General features: G+C 45.0%; 1 protein-coding gene across 2 annotated transcripts in view; it reads left to right on the top strand.

Moving 5' to 3' along the window:
- Positions 1-17,609, top strand: part of gipc2 (GIPC PDZ domain containing family, member 2) — a 69,336-nt gene that overhangs the window by 32,042 nt on the left and 19,685 nt on the right. For both annotated transcript variants that reach the window (XM_038793734.1, XM_038793733.1), the window contains exons 2-3: positions 5,830-6,015; positions 14,418-14,598. In XM_038793734.1, the coding sequence (XP_038649662.1) occupies positions 5,830-6,015; positions 14,418-14,598 (367 nt within the window). The remainder of the gene's footprint in view (positions 1-5,829; positions 6,016-14,417; positions 14,599-17,609) is intronic.

Here is a 17,609-nt window from a genome sequence, read left to right as displayed (position 1 = left end):
CGCAGATGCTGCGTGGGGGCAGCACGGTAGCATGGTGGGGGCAGCACGGTAGCATGGTGGTTAGCATAAATGCTTCACAGCTCCAGGGTCCCAGGTTCGATTCCCGGCTGGGTCACTGTCTGTGCGGAGTCTGCACGTCCTCCCCGTGTGTGCGTGGGTTTCCTCCGGGTGCTCTGGTTTCCTCCCACAGTCCAAAGATGTGCGGGTTAGGTGGATTGGCCATGCTAAATTGCCCGTAGTGTCCTAAAAAGTAAGGTTAATGGGGGGGTTGTTGGGTTACGGGTATAGGGTGGATACGTGGGTTTGAGTAGGGTGATCATTGCTCGGCACAACATCGAGGGCCGAAGGGCCTGTTCTATGCTGTACTGTTCTATGTTCTATGTTTTGTCATTACTTGACAAAATGCATGTGTGAAATGGAGCGATGCTATACTGGGGTAACAGTTTCTGCGATGAATGGCTGCTGTATGCTTTTTGGGACAAAGCAGAAACCCTATACTTGACTGTGTGTTACCTGAGTGCTTTAGGCTGACAATGGCTTCTTGAAATGGAAGTAATTCCCCTCTCCAGCGATAAAATCCCTCCCCTTCAGCAAGAGAAGTCTAAATTGGTCATTGATGGAATAGATTTCGCACTGAGGTACATGTTCTGACCATCTAGAAGTTTCTCTATTTGGTATATTACTACTGTTTGCATTAATATAGCATATTTCACATAATTATAAGTGCATTTTTGTGCCTTTACTAAATTTTATGGTGACCCCCCAACTTGACCATCATTCGGCTGTGAAATAAATTCTGCACACCTTTTGTTCCTATGGGGATACCTACATCGGTGCCTCTTTAATTCAGGATTCCCTTTCTATAGATGCCTATCGTGTTGTCATATCTCTTAATGACCCTGCATAACGGGACACACACAGTTCCTATTCCCAGGTATTTACAAGTGTCAATATTGTACTTGGGAGTCACTGGCTGATGACAAGAGGAAAATGGTGACTCCATCACAATGATGGGTGGCTTGGCAACAGGTGTTAATGCCAAAAAGAATAATCCACAATGACCGTGGGTATCTCCATGTGCGGCACTTGTGGCAGAACCTGCCTCCCGAGGATTAACCTCTTCAACCACCAGCAAAGGTGCACCATATGAAGACACCGGAAGTGAAATGGGCTTGTTTGCGTGTTCAGCATTTGTAGATTAAAGGATTCTGGAAAAATTAGGCTTTAGAAGTTTTCTGCATCCATTTATGTGCACTTTTTGTTGTCGTTGCAGACTGGGCCCATTACACAATTTGCACTTTTCTTCTCTCTGCTAGTTTTAAAAAAATCGTCATTACTTCACTTTTCCCCACTTAGATACTCTGCTATCCCTAATCCTCCCTCAACCCTTCAGTGTACCTCACCTTTCCTACTGTCCTGATCCAGATTTGACAGAATTGTAAGTAAGTGGACAGCATCCCTCAGTATTTGGCGCTACCATATTACGAGTAACAAATCAACTGCACCACCCTATTCTCTTGTTGAGCTTCTTGCCCACTGTGCCTCGGGTGATAATCTTGACAATTTCCTTTCTACCCGGAGGCCTTGTTCACAGTGGCCGGGGACTTCAACCAGGCCAACCTCGAGTGTACGACCAAAATTCCACCAACACATCTGCCCCACCAGGGGCCCCAACATCCTTGACCACTGCGACACCAGCATCAAGGGCACCTACTGATTCATACACTGACCGCACTGGAAAATCAGACCACAAGGCACTGCTCATTCTCCCAGCACATAAGCAGAAACTTAAGCGGGGAAATCCGGTTGAGAAGTTCAAGCAATGCTGGTCCAAGGCAATGGAAGAGCTCCTAAACTACTGTTGGAATCAGTGGACTGTTGGAATCAAGAACTCATTTTGAAAGGAAGAATGAAGAGAGGCAATCTATACGAATAAGCCGCCACCGTCACAGACTTCATAAGTTAATTTGCCGACGAATACATGTCAAAGAAGATGGTATGTGCACTCCTCAACCGGAAACAATGGTTTAACCAGGAGATTCACTCCCGACTATTGCTCTGTTTCGGCCCCAACACCATCGCCGATACTGTCGGTCTTTCTATTTATCTCAGTGAACCACAAGCCTTCCCATATGTTAATCAAATGACCACACAGTTAGTTAGTTCAAAAAGCCAGTTAGTTAGTTCAAAAGATGGTTTGTTTACATACACGAGTTATCTCAACATGCAAACACAATATCTACTACGAGTTAAACTACACCTATCAACTACAATAACCTATACTTAACTTCAGGGCGACCGGCACTGTGCAAATGGATAAGGCCTTTATCTGGATTTCATTTGGCGGGTTCAAAGAAAGTGGCTCTGTCTCTGCTGGGCTCATCTGTCAGGTAGCGATCGTTGGTCTTGAACTTAGCTAGCTGTTCCTGCGGCAATTGGGCTGGCACAGGCTAGACCCAAAAGAGACAGAACACATGGCTGTGTCCTCTTTATCCCTGTGGAATTTTGCCATCTTCGGGGCGGTCCTTAACCTTGGATCCAATAGTTCGACAGGGCTCTGATCACTGTCTTCGATTTCAGCCCATAAAGGGGTGGGTGCCTTGATGGCTGGGCGGGTCCTTTGCAGACCGATCAGTCTGTGGCTGTACCGTTTGCTTGATTGATGAAAATGAAAAATGAAAATGATTGGAGTTCTATTGTCCTGGGAAAATAGCCCATTAAAATGCAAATGAGCAGTGGTTTTGATCAGGTCTGGTTACCTGTGTTTTAGATACACGTGTATCTGTCTGAGTCCTGGGTTGGCCATAATTCCCATGGTCCTTTGCAGGTGGCCATCTTAGATGGCTACACTACTGAAGTCCAGGTCTGAGGCGTTCAAGAAGGGTGACACTAACCGATACAAAAAATCTAGGTCCGACCTCTGCAAAGCCATCAGGGACACCAAGAGACACAATACCAGACTAGAGTCACAGACGAACGACACGTACTCTCGTCAGTTATGGCAAGGCTTAAACAATACAACGGGCTACATGCAAAGCGGAGTAGAATCTCCGGCAACAGTGCACCCTTCCCAGATGAACACAATGCATTCTAAGCTTGTTTCGAGCAGGAAGCCAACAAACAGTTGTCAACTGCCCCAGCAGCCTCGGACACACCCATACCTAAAGTCACAGTCTCAGAAATCAGATCGGCCGCCTTGAAATTGAACCCACAGAAAGCAACATGTCCTGGCGGAGTCCCTGATCATGCACTCAGATCCTGCCCGGACTAACTGGCGGGTGTGTTGGCAGACATATTCAACCTCTCCCTGCTACGTTCCAAGGTTCCCACCAGTTTCGAGAAGACCACTATCATACTGGTGCCGAAACTGAACCAGGCAATGTGCCTCAACAACTACCATCCGGTGGCCTTGACATCTAGCATTAGATGCTAGATTTTTTTCACTGCCTTTGGAGGAAGTAGTGTACTGTAGGCTCTTTTTATATAAAAAAGGATACTGGTAACTGAAAATAAGGAAATATCAGATTTGTTGAATTGCTACTTTCCTTCATGAAGGAAAAGGATAATGTACCTGACGTTAAAGGAAATACTGGAACTTGTCAAAATTAATGAAAGCAAGGAAATAGCTTTAAAAAAGAATTGCATGAAAGACAGGATGTTGCATTTATTGCCCATCCCTGAGGGCGTCTCCGAGTCAACCACATTGCTGGAGTTGCACATAGGCCAGACCAGGTAAGGACAACAGACTTCCTTCTCCTGCAATCGACAATGGCTTCATGGTCATAATTGGGCCTTTTTTAATTCCAGGTTTTCATTGAATTCAAACTTCACCATTTGCCCTGGTGGGATTTGAATCCAGGTCCCCAGAGCATTACCTGAGGTCTCTGGATTGCTAGTCCAGTGACAATACCACTATGCCACAGCCTCCCTTTCGCATTATGGACCATGGGATTGGTGCGGCGTTATATTTCTAAGTACTGTATCACAATTGCCAGCAGTGATCAGTGCTTGTGTCTCGGTTAATTATATTCAGTGCAAGCTTCCAGGATTTTAAGTACTGCACAGGCCAGATTTATCGTTTAAACTGTCCCTTGTGGTTCAGGCCCATGTTAGACTCCAAACCGACAGCAACATGGTTAACTCTTAAATGGCCTATCAAGCCACACAGTTCAAGGACATTTAGGGCTGGGTGACAAATACTGGCCGAGCCAGCAACACCCACATCCCAGGAAAAAAATATAGAAAACAAAATATGAAAGTGTCCAAATCTGGGATCAAAATCAGCTCATTGTTAATTTAATTAGATAGAATTACCAAACCATCAGGCAAATGTAACTGCAATGAATTAGTTACTGGAGCTTGCATTGCTTTGTAGTGGTGATGGTGCACAGCAGTCAAGACATGGAAATCCTGAAGGAGTACAATCCTGGACTGGAGTTAGTAACCTCATACTTTCCCAATTAAGGAGCAATTTAGCGTGGCCATTCCACCTGTCCTGCACATCTTTTTGGGTTGTGGGGGTGAGAACCAGGCAGACATGGGAAGAATGTGCAAACTCCACATGGATAGTGGGCTGGGATCGAAGCCGGGTCCTTGGTGCTGTGAGGCAGCTGTGCTAACCACTATGCCGCCGTGCTGAAGAGGTTTGATAGAGGTGTTCACAACATGAGGGCTGGACAAGATAAGATGGAAAAACTGTTCCCATTGGCAGACTTTTATTGGATTCAAATGTTGGCATCTGTGGTGGGGTTTGCACCCTGACCCCAGAGCATCACCCATAGTCTCTGGTTACTAGTCCGGTGTCCATTACGGCACTATCTTCCCCCAAATCGTTCAGCTCACACACATCTTCCACAGGATGATTTTTAAAAATCTTAATCGTGGTGAGATTCAAACCGAGAACCCCAGAGGATTGCTTTAGGTTAGTGGTTTAACAGTTCAGTGACCTATACCAAAGATCAAGAACCAGAAGAGACCAATTTAAGATGATTGGCCAGAAAAACTACGGTAACTAGTTTTTTTTTCCTACCCAGTGAGTCGTTCCAACCTGGAATTCACTGCCTGAGGGTGTGGTGGAGGCAGCCTCAATCGAGGCATTCAAAAAAAGAATTGGATGATTATCGTAAAAAGGCAAAAACAATTTCAGGGCGACAGGTTAAAGGCAGGGTAGTGAGGTTAAATGAGTTGATTTTGCTGAGAGTTTATATGGTCAGGATGGGCAAAATGGCCTCCTGTACAATAACATTTTTAACAAAGTAAAACCACTCCCACATGTGTCATCAGACAAAACTGACACCAAGCCATAGAAGGAGGTACTACAACACCTGACCAAAACCTTGGTTATAAAATTGGCTATAAGAGGCGGCTTAAAAATGGAATTTAGAGAGGGAACTCCAATCTCTTATCGGCCTTTTGGTCAAGGTCAAGCCCAAGGTGAAGTGCAATGCCTTTTCTGGTCAGCTTGGATCTTGTATATCTCCCTTGTGGAGACCATGAATTGGTTTGAATTTGAATTGTTTTTTGGAGCAAACAATGAGATGAATTAAGGGTTTGCCCGGTCCACTCTGCGCATTGGCTTGTAACTTTAAGGATGGGATTTAAAAAAAAATGTAATTCCATATCTTGCCAGCTGGATAGCTAAAAGCACCGTTGGCAGTGGTGGAGTAAAGAAATTAAGAACTGTCCACGAGTTGAAAAGCCTGAATGGGTTGGGATTTATTATATGACCCCAGTGCTGGAAATATTCAGCTTGCGAGTGACCAGTGTCATCCTGTAAGATAGGATCCCTGTCTTTCTATATTCACAATGAATGTTTTTCCTCCTCCACAGATTCTGTTCTGCACATTGAATACTCACAGAATTGACATGGATAAGCTCCTCGGGGGGCAGATTGGCCTGGAAGATTTTATTTTTGCACACACAAAGGGCCTGAAGAAAGAAGTGGACGTATTTAAGGCAGAAGATGCTCTGGGATTGACGATAACTGACAACGGAGCAGGATTTGCTTTCATTAAAGTAGGTTTCAGTTCTATGCCGGAGTAAGTGGCAGTCGGGTTTGCAACAGAAATATTGCAAAATTATTGCAGTTTTTTTTCTCTGTGGGGGTGGGCTTTTTCTTCGTCCATTAAAGCAAATGGAACTTTTTCTGCTGTTGTCACAGGGTAATTGGTCTATAACTTTAATCTTGTATTATTGGTGAATAACGGTGTGACCTTTGAAGGGAAGGTGGGAACGCCACCATCTGCACATTGTGCACCATCCTGGCTTTGATGTATATTGCTGTTACTTCATGGCTGCTGGGTAAAATCCGGGAACTTGGCACAGTGGTTAGTACTGCTGCCTTGAGCGCTAGGGACAGGGATTCGATTCAGGTCTTGGGTGACTGTCTATGTGGAGTTTGCACGTTCACTCCGTGTCTGCATGGGTTTCATCCTGGGTGGTCCGGTTTCCTCCCACAGTCCAAAGATGTGCAGATCAGGTGGATTGGCCATGACCAATGAGTGGGATTACGGCGATGGGGTGAGGGAGTGGGTCTCGGTAGAGTGCTCTTTCAGAGGGTTGGTACAGACTTGATGGGCTAAATCTCCTACTTCTGCACTGAGGGATTCTGACTGCAGTACCCTCCTACAGAATGAAGTGGTTCAAGAAGACGCTCCATTACACCACCTCAAGACTGATGAGGGATGGGCAATCGATTCTAGCCTTGCTGGTGATACCCATATTCAGAGAATCATATTTAAATATGAATGGTTTGATGATAAATCATCTCAGCCCAGAACCTCACTACAGGAGTTCCTCAGGGCAGTGTCCTCAGCCCAACCATCTTGAGCTGCTTCATCAATGACCTCCCTTCCATCATTTAAATTTTTTTTTAGAGTACCCTATTATTTTTACTTTCAATTAAGGGGCAATATAGCTTGGCTAATCCACCTACCCTGCACATCTTTGGGTTATGGGGGCGAAACCCATGCAAACACTGGGGGAATGTGAAAACTCCACGCTGACAGTGACCCAGAGCCGGGATCGTATCTGGGACCTCGGTGCCATCATAAGGTCAGGAGTGGGGATGTTTGCTGATGACTGCACCTTTGCGGTAACTTAGATTCTGAAGCAGTCCATGTCCAAATTCAGCAATACCTGGATAATTTCCAGGCTTGGGCTGACAAGTGCAAGTAGCATTTGTGGTGCATAAGTGTCGGGCAATAATCATCACCAACGAGAGAGAATCTAACCATTGCCCCATGACCTTCAATGGCATTACCAGCTTAAATCCTCTACTATCAACATCCTGCGAGCTACCATTGACCAGAAACTGAACTGGGCCACCTATTTAAATACCGAGGCTGCAAGAGCAGGTCAGAGGCTCGGAATCCAGTGGTGAGTAAATTACACCCCCAGTTCCCCAAAGCCTGACTGCCATCTACAAGGCACAAGCCAGGAGTGTGATGGATTACTCTACACTTGTCTGGATGAGTGTAGCTCCAACAACACTCAAGAAGCTCGACACCATCCAGGACAAAGCAGCTAATTTCATTGGCACCCCATCCACAAGCATTCACCCTCTCCACCACCAATGAACAGTGGCAGCCGTGTGTACCGTCTACAAGATGCACTGCAGTGGCTCACAAAGGCTCGTTTGACAACACATTCCAGCCCCATGACCGCTATCATCTAGAAGGACATGGTCAGCAGGCACATGGGGACACCACAACCCTCCAAGTTATTCACCGTCCTGACTTGGAAATATATCGCCTGTTGTTCCTTCACTGTCGCTGAGTCAAAATCCTGGAATTCCTACCCTCACAACACAGTGCCTACGCTACATGGACTGCTACAGTTGAAGGAGGCACCATACCACCATTTTAAGAGCCATTCGGGATGGGCAATAAATACTGGCCGAGTCAGTGATGTCCACATCCCATAAATTGATTTGGGAAAAAAAAGATTGGTCTTTTTTAAAAGAAAAAATGTTTTTAAAAAAAGTTTGAGCTCCAGATTCTGTCATGCTGGAAGTGAAAGAGTAAAGAACATGAGTAAAAGCCCGCTTCACTTATCGAAAGGTTTACTTTTTGCCTATTTGCCTCCATATCCAGCCTGAGGTGACAGTGCTATATAAATGTTACGATCTTGGGAAAGGTGTTTGTGTGCTGTGTACTTGTGTAAATGTCAGCAAACTTTATTTAGCTTGATGACGGTAACCCAATGCCAAGCAAATCTGCATGGCAGTGTCATTCTTGGTTGACTGTCGAGCCGTTTTTATTGCATGATGCCCTAGACTAAAATGTTATCTGGATTTGGCTGTCTGAAGTGGAACTTGGATTACACATTGACTTTTCTAACAACTGCATTTCAGAAATTTAAGCCAACAGAAGATTGGGATTGTGTGTTAAAAGAGGAGACCAACTAAAGCAAAGAAACCAGAGTGGTGACGAGAATGTTTCTTTAAACGTAGTGGATTATCATAATCGGGAATGCACTGCCTGAAAGTGTAGTGGGAGCAGATTCAATAATGACTTTAAGAAGGGAATTAGATAAATACTTGAAAAAGATAAGTTAACCGTGGCTACAGGGAAAGAGCAAGGGAGACCAACTGGTAGCTCATTCACAGAGCTGCCGCAGGCACGGTGGGCTGAATGGCGACACCAGTGTTATAATATTCCACGATAAAACCTAAAATTAAAAGACTGGTATTTGGGTTAGATCTAAAATACTTTTTCAACGTGCTATGGAGATGCTCTAAATTAAAAAAAAAAAACAGCACCCAACTACAAACTATGACTGGGAATGAAATGTTGGTTTCCGACGGAAGGGAAGTGTCAGAAGGGTTGGGGTGTGGGTATGTGCGTTTCCAAAAGCAGTCGACAAAGTTTTGAAAAAAATGCCAGCCAGGAGGCTATTGTTGACAGAATAAACACTGCACAATGTTGGCAACGGGAAGGAAATCATTATTGCTCTGTGTTTGCCCTGAGTAATGACCTTTTTTGTGTGTTTTGGTTGGAACAATTTTGCTACTTGGTTGAGTCGTAGAATGGATTAGGGTTTTGGAGGATGCATGTAGTTAGTTACAGAGTAACTTAGAAAGTCCATCGTCATCCAGGTAGATATTCACAGATTTATTAAGCATATGATAACTAATTGACAAATATGTACTTCACAAATAGCACTTAAGAATCAACATGTTACCAGTGAAATCACTGCAGGGCAGGTCTGTGAATTTAGAGGTCTCTCTTTTTGACAACGATTTTCCAGGTTGTTCCTTCACAACCCTGTTCTGCTTCTATATTACCTAATGTTCCTTTTCTGACCCCGTCAATGACTTCAGTTTTATACATCGCGTGATATCCATCAATAAAATCCTTAAGGTGAAGTCAGTTACAGAACTGCCAAAGGCCATCTAATGCTCTTGTGCATATTACTTTCCTAACGCACTAATAGATATTCCTTTTGACACGTCCTCTTCCAGGGCATCCCATGCACATGTTGTTTATGTATCAATACAGTCTCCTAACCACCCTGAAACTGTCACACTACTTCATGTCTCTTCAGTTAACAGCCAAATCATTTGGAAGGCAGCATTCCATCTGTATGCCCACTTGCGCCATCCTCCCCCATTTTTCCATTATCTTTATTGACATGGGAAGGGTTGGACATGAAGCTACATTGCTTGCTTGGGCGCTGTTGGCGTGGTTAAACAGAGATAAAGAGGAAGAAGGCATTCTTGTTTTACACTCCTCCGCCTGAATGCAGGTTTATTAAATATTTCATTATTGTGTCTGTTGGGGTCCACCGATGCCAGTGATATCGGTGTAAAGATGTACTGCATTGCCATCTAGTGGCAATAAGAGACTAGTTACAGATTATTGTACAGCTATCTCTCCATTAGTGCTGCAGCTATGTTCCTTAAAAAGCATGCCAAATGACAATGTGCAAAAAAAAAATCGCCTTTCCATATGAAAATAAGTAATCAGGGTGGGTTAGGATCCTGATTAGCATGGTGGCACAGTGGTTAGCACTGCTGCCACAAGGTGCTGAGGAGCCGGGTTCGTTCCCAGCCCATGGTCACTGTCCATGTGGAGTTTGTACATTCTCCCCGTGTCTGCATGGGTCTGACCACCACAACCCAAAGATGTGAGGGTTAGGTGGATTGGCCACACTAAAGTGCCCCTTAATTGGAAAAAAAATAATTGGGTGCTGGAAATTAAAAAAAAAAATCTCCCAAGTTAGTTAAATGCAATTTTCATAGAAAATAGGGTGGCCAAGAATCAGGGGAAAATGGACGGGAATCGGGGGAAGGTAGCCCGGGGGGGGGGGGGGGGGGGGCTCATTGGTTCGTTATGGGGGTTTGATGGCAAGCTAAGGCCCAAAACCAAACTGTAAATAAATGCCTATAAACATGTGCCTTGGCCATATTGGGGAATGTAAAATATTTATGCCAGCTAAATGGGGCGGCCACAGCTGTTATTATGAAGATGCTTACCTGTAAATATACATGTTAATTTTTGCGTGTTTTTTTTCTTCTAATACTTTGTAATTTGTTGGATATAAAATATGAAAACTCAATAAAAAACATTAAAAAAAAAAAGAAAATAGGTGCAGGAGTAGGCCATTCGAGCCATTCGAGCCTGCACCACCATTCAAATCCCCTTTATCTCTTTAGCTTCAAGGGCCACACCCAGTTCCCCCTTGGATATATCCAACCAACTGGCCCCAACAGCTTTCTGTGGTAGAGAATTTCACAAGTTTGCAAGAAGTCTTGAGAGAAGAAGTTCTTCCTCATCTCATTCCCGAATAGCTTATCCCTTATTCTCAGGCTCTGACTCTTAGTTTTGAACGTCCCCAACATCGGGCACATTCATTCTGCATCTGGCCTGTCCAGTCCCATCAGGATTGTATATGTTTCTATGCGATCCCTTCTCATTATTCTAAACTCCACTGAGTACAAGCCCAGTCGATCCAATCTTTCGTCATGTGTCAATCCTGCCATCCAGGAATTAGTCTGATGAACCTTCACGGGCCACCCTCAATAGCAAGAATGTCCTTCCTCAAACTAGGAGACCAAAACTGTGCACAATAGTCAAGGTGTGGCCTCACCAAGGCCGTGTATAACTGCTGCAAGACATCCCTACTCCTATACTCAAATCCTCTCACCATGAAGGCCGGCATGCCATTAGCTTTCCTCACCACCCTGCTGTACCTGCATGCCAGCCTTCAGTGACTGTCCCACCATGACACCCAGGTCTTGTTGCACTTCCTCTTTTCTTAAACTGCCACCATTCAGATAATTAGCCTTCCTGTTTTGGCACAAAAGTGGATAACCTCACATTTGCCCATATTATATTGTATTTGCCCACTCTGCCAGCCTGTCCAAGTCACCCTGCAGCCTCTTTGCATCCTCCTCACAGCACACACTGCCACCCAGCTTAGCGTCATCTGCAAATTTGGAGATATTGCATGCAATTCCTTCGTCCAAATCATTAATGTATATTGTGAACAGCTGGTCCCAGCACTGAACCCTGCAGTACCCCACTAGTCACTGCCTGTCGCTCTGAAAAGGACCCGTTTAATCCCACTCTCTGCTTCCTATCTGTCAACCAGTTCTTTATCCACGTCAATACATTACCCCCAATACCATGAGCTTTAACTTTGCTCACTAATCTCTCGTGTGGGACTTTGTCAAAAACTTTTGCAAGTCCAGATACACAACATCCACTGGTGTTCACCCTTCTCCACTCTATGACTTCCCTTGTGAATCCATGCTGACTTGGACCGATCCTGTCCTCCACTTCCAAATGCTTAGTTATTTCATCCTTAATAATTGACTCCAGCATTTTCCCCACCACTGATGTCAGGCTAACCGGTCTATAATTCCCCTTTTTTTCTCCCTTTTAAAAAAAAATGGGGTTATATTAGCTATTCTCCAATTCATTGGAACTCGTCCAGAGTTTGTAGAATGCTGGAAAATGATCACCAATGCATCCACTATTTCTAGGGCCACTTCTTTAAATACTCTGGGATGCAGAGCATCAGGCCCTGGGGACTTAGCGGGTTTTAATCCCATCAATTTCCCAATACAATTTCCTGACTAATGAGGATTTCCTTCCATTCCTCCTTCGTGCTAGTCCCTCTGTCCCTAGTATTTCCAGAAGGTCCCTAGTATTTCCAGTGAAGACCGATCCAAAGTAATTGTTCAACTGGTCTGCCATCTCTTTGCCCATTATGAATTCACCTGATTCTAACTGTAAGGGAAGTACATTTATCTTCACCAGTCTTTTTCTCGTCACATATCTATAGAAGCTTTTGCAGTCAGTCTTTGTTTTCTGCGAGCTTACTCTCGTATTCTATTTTCCCCTTCCGTATTAAACCTTTTGACCTCCTCTGCTGAATTTTAAATTTCTTCGTGTCCTCCGGCTTGCTTGATGAATCCATGCTGGCTTTTCTTAATAATGCACATTTGCGCAAGTGACTATTAATTTTGTTCGGATTGATTGTTTCTGGAGGTTTCCCCACCACTGACGTTAAACCTGCCTGTAGTTGTTGGGTTCATCTTTACACCCTTTTTTGAATAAGAGTGTAGCATTTTAGTGTGGCCAATCCACCTAGCCTGCACATCTTTGGTTTGGTTGTGGGGGTGAGACCCACGCATACACGGGGAGAATGTTCAAACTCCATACGGACAGTGACCCAGAGCTGGTATCGAACCTGGGTCCTCGTACTGTGAGACAGCACTGCTCCACCGTGCTGCCTTGAGGAGAATGATGCTGTATCCAATGTCTTCAGACATTTTCTGATATCCTGTGGATTGAACTGAATTGATTGAAGCCTACCATCTATGATGGGACCTCAGGAGCAGGCTGAGGGGGATCATCCATTCAACACTTCTTGTTGAAGATGGTTGCAAATGCTTCACTGATGCACTGCACTCCCTCATTATTGAGGATGTTTTTGGAGCTACCGCCTCCACTTTGTTGTTTTAATTATCCACTACCATTCACAACTGGACTACAGTTCTTTCATTTGATTCACTGGCTGTAGGATTGCTTTGCTCTGTCTTTTGCATGCTGCTTCTGTGTAGCATGTGCAAAGTGCTGTGTTGTTTTCAAATCCCTCACTTATCTCTCTGTTCTCTTCCAGCACCACAACTCTTGGAGATATCTGTGCTCCTCTAATTCTGGCCTCTTGTTCATACCCAATTTCAATTGCTCCATTATTGGTGGCCGTGCCTGAAGTTGCCCATGCCCCAAATGCTGGAATAGCCTCCTACACCTCTCCAGGGTCAATGGGCAAATCCACCCTTGCAATGTCAAGGGCAGGCATGGTGGCACAGTGGTTAACACTGCTGCATCACAGCTCCAGGTACCCAGGTCCAATTCCAGCCTCGGGTGACTGTGTGGAGTTTGCATTTCCCCCCGTGTCTGTGTGGGTTTTCTCCGGATGCTCTGGTTTCCTCCCACAGTCCAAAAATGTACAGATTATGTGGATTGGGCATATTAAATTACCCCTTTGTGTCCAAAAGGTGAGGTGGGGTTACGGGGATCGAGTGGAAGCGTGAGCTTTAAGTAGGGTGCTCTTTCCAAGGTCCGGTGCAGACCCGATGGGCAGAATGGCCTCCTGCACTATAATTCTATAACGTCGCCCCTGATTAGCGAGGCCAAGTGAAAACTTCAAGAAAGGCAGTCCCCATTCAATATTATTTTACTCTGGCTCCTCCATTATCCTGAGCTGAATAATTGCAGGCGTCTGCGAGAGTGGAGAACCAATACAGAGTTTGATTGGAGGTGCAGCGAGCTGGGAGAGGCAGAATCTGTGAGGTGTTGCTCCTCCAATCACAGATTCTTTGTCTCCCATCCTTGCTTTTCCAGCTCTTCCAATTACAGATTACTTCCCTTCCACTCTTGCTGCTCCTCCTGAAACAGAATCTATGTTGGGCGGAGCAGCGAGTGAGGGAGGGAATCTGTTTGGACGAGCTGCAGCGGTGAAGCATGGTTGAGACAGGAGAGAAGGTATTAAATGCGGCCCAGCCTTGACCTCAAATGTTTAGAAAGAAAATACGGTACACTGGGCAGTACTTCTGTCAACTGAGGCATCAGACAGAATATTCACATCATTAATGATCAACCACCATGTTGACTTCTAGCGAGAAGATTTTACAGAGAATTATTCCAACTTAAAACAGTGCATCCTTATTGACGACAACAACGTGATGGAGTGATGGAGATTGGAGTTACACAAGCGGCTTTTGTTGGAGGAGCACAGATTATTTCAGTGTTGTATTTACCATGAAGTAATAACCAAAATGTATTGGGTCGGTCAGTATCCCCAAAGCTGTGTTTTTGGTGTAGATCTTTGGAAGCAAGTCCTTGCTTCTTTTCCCTAACTGTTTGAGCGTACACTAACTCTCTCTTTCTCTCCTTTTCCAGCGCATTAAAGATAACAGCATCATTGACCGAGTTAAAGTAATCCTCATTGGCGATCACATTGAATCGATCAATGGTCAGGACGTGGTGGGTTGTCGGCATTATGAAGTGGCCAAGATGCTGAAAGAGTTGCCAAAAGGCCAAACATTCACAATGAAATTGGTAGAAACTACAAAAGCATTTGGTAAGCTTTTGACAATGCGGTGCAAGAGAGCATTGTTCTCCTCCTGCTCCCGTTTGCATCCATCTATGCCTGTGACACATGTAAATGCTCCAGTTTTTCAGCCATGTGAGGCATCATGGCTGAAGTTGCAAATGTTTTCATGCAGGCACTAGTGGCCACCCTGCTAGGTTTACCCCATCTGCCTGACATTCCAAAGTGACCGTGATTCTGATGAATTATCTTTTGGGAAAAAAACCAGTTTGCTAACTTTGGGGAAGGGAATGTGTTGTCCTTCCTCGGTGAGGCCCTGGGTGACTCCAGTTCAACAACAAAAAGGTTGGAAAAGGACCAAGCCAGCCACAAGTTTGCAGCAAAATGCTGGGCAGCACTTCAAAAAGGTGGCCCACCCGAGTGGTTCCAGTGTGACGGTACTTTTAGGTTTTGGAGTTTTAGGGCAGCTGCTTAGCTTACTCTGTATTAAATCTGCGTGGGTCTCACCCCCACAACCCAAAAAGATGTGCAGGATAGGTGAATTGGCCACGCTAAATTGCCCCTTTAATTGGGAAAAAAAGAATTGGATACTCTTTTAAAAAAAAAAAATGCTTATTGCAAAGTTTATAAATGAATATAAATGTTGTAACATTAAAACCACTGTTATTGTCTGGGATTTTGGTGCTTACTTCTGAACCTAGCTTGACCTATTAGGCCAGCATTCTTGTGTACCTTGCTCTCAGTTCCTTGGACAAGGTATTTCCACTGAGAATATGACATTTTGGTGCAGTTCTGAGGGAGTGTTGTACAGTCAGAGATGCTGTCTTCTGGATGTGATGCTAAACTGAGGTCCGGCTTATCTGAGGTGAATATAAAAGATTTTATGGCAATATTTTGAAGAGCAGAGAAGGGTCTGTGTTGGGACCTCAACCTTTTACAATTTATATCGATGACTTGGATGAGGGTAGTGAAAGTACAGAAGCTAAACTTGCAGATGACACAAAGATTGGTAGGGAAGTGTGTTGTGAAGAGGACTAGAGGTTGCGGATGGATATAAGTAGGATGGGAGAATGAGCAAAAATCTGGCAGATGGAGAATGGTGTGGGGAAAAATGCGAAGTGTTCACTTCGGTCGAAAGGATAACAAAAGCAGAATATTGCTTGAATGGAGGATGGCTGCAGAATTCTTGGGTGCAGAGGAATCAAGGAGTTTTCGTATGCAGGCACAAGTAATTAAGGCTAATGAAAGCAAGGATGTTATGCTTTAGTTATGCAGGGAATTGGTGAGACCACTCATTTGAATATTGTGCGCAGATTTGGTCTCTTTAGTTAAGGAAGCATGTAAATGCATTGAGGTGGTTCAGAGTAGGTTTACTGGAAAGAGCTTATGAGGAAAGGTTGGGCAGGCTGGGCTTGTTTCCACTGGGGTACAGAAGAGTGAGGGGTGACTTGATTGAAGTATACAAGATCCTAAATGATCTAGACTAGATAAAAGGATGTTGTGTCTTGTGGGTGAATCCAGGGCTAGGAGGCACCTTTTAGGACAGAGATTAGGAGAATTTTTTTCTGAGGGTTGTATGACATTGGAACTGAGCCTCCGAAGGCGGTGGTGGTGGGGCCATCACCTCTTGCTCAGACTTCCTCCAAAATGAACTTTTTTAAGGTATGGGCTGTGGAGCACGGTGGCACAGTGGTTAGCATTGCGGCCTACGGCGCTGAGGACCCGGGTTCGGATCCCGGTCCTGGGTCACTGTCTGTGTGGAGTTTGCACATTCTCCCCGTGTCTGCGTGGGTTTCGCCCCCACAACCCAAAGATGTGCAGGTTAGGTGAATTGGCCACGCTAAATTGCCCCTTAATTGGAAAAAATAATTGGGTACTCTAAAATTTAAAAAAAAAGGTATGGGCTGTGGAGTGAGACCCATGGAGACTCAGTACAAAGTAAGATTCATGTTCGGCACGGGAATCAACGGTTAGAATCTCTACAGTACAGACGGAGGCCATTTGGCCCATCGAGTCTGCACCAATCATCGAATCACAGAATTTACAATGCAGAAGGTGGCCATTCGGCCCATCGAGTCTGCACTGACCCTTGGAAAGAGCACCCTACTCAATCCCACAGCTCTACCGTACCCCCATGAACCAAGTAACCCCATCTAACCTTTTTGGACACTAAGGGCAATTTAGCATGGCCAGTCCACCTAACCTGCACATCTTTGAACTGTGGGAGGAAACCGGAGCACCCGGAAGACAGACAGTGGAGAAAGTGCAAACTCATACAGTCACCCCAGGCCAAAATCGCACCCGGGTTCCTGGCGCTGAGGCAGCAGTGGTAACCACTGTGCCAGGTTATTGGGGCTGGTTTAGCACAGGGCTAAATCGCTGGCTTTGAAAGTTGGTTTGGCACAAGGCTAAATCGCTGGCTTTGAAAGCAGACCAAGGCAGGCCAGCAGCACGGTTCAATTCCCGTACCAGCCTCCCTGAACAGGCGCCGGAATGTGGCGACTAGTGGCTTTTCACAGTAACTTCATTTGAAGCCTACTTGTAACAATAAGCGATTTTTATTTTTTTAATTTGGATGGATGGGAATATAGATCTTGAAACATAGATCAGCCATGATCTTATGAAATGGTGTAACAGGCCTGGGGGACCAAATGGCCTATTATATTTCGTATGTTCTTCCCAGTGGCCTGACCTATATTTATCCCTCAACTAGAATCAATCAAAAAAACAAGACTATCTGGTCATTTCATAATTCCTGGTGTGACCTTGCTGTGCCTCAACTTAACTGGGATGGCCTGAGGGCATGAAAGGTGCAGAGGGGCAGCACGGTGGCGCAGTGGGTTAGCCCTGCTGCCTCACGGCGCTGAGGTCCCAGGTTCGATCCCGGCTCTGGGTCACTGTGTGGAGTTTGCACATTCGCCCTGTGTCTGCATGGGTTCACCCCCACAACCCAAAGATATGCAGGTTTGGTGGATTGGCCACACTAAATTGCCCCTTAAATGGAAAAAATAATTGAGTACTCTAAAGTTTAAGAAACAAAG

The sequence above is a fragment of the Scyliorhinus canicula genome, chromosome 4 (genome assembly GCF_902713615.1).
Source record: "Scyliorhinus canicula chromosome 4, sScyCan1.1, whole genome shotgun sequence".
NCBI classification, from domain to species: Eukaryota; Metazoa; Chordata; class Chondrichthyes; order Carcharhiniformes; family Scyliorhinidae; genus Scyliorhinus; species Scyliorhinus canicula.
This window is presented reverse-complemented; position numbering and strand designations above follow the sequence as displayed.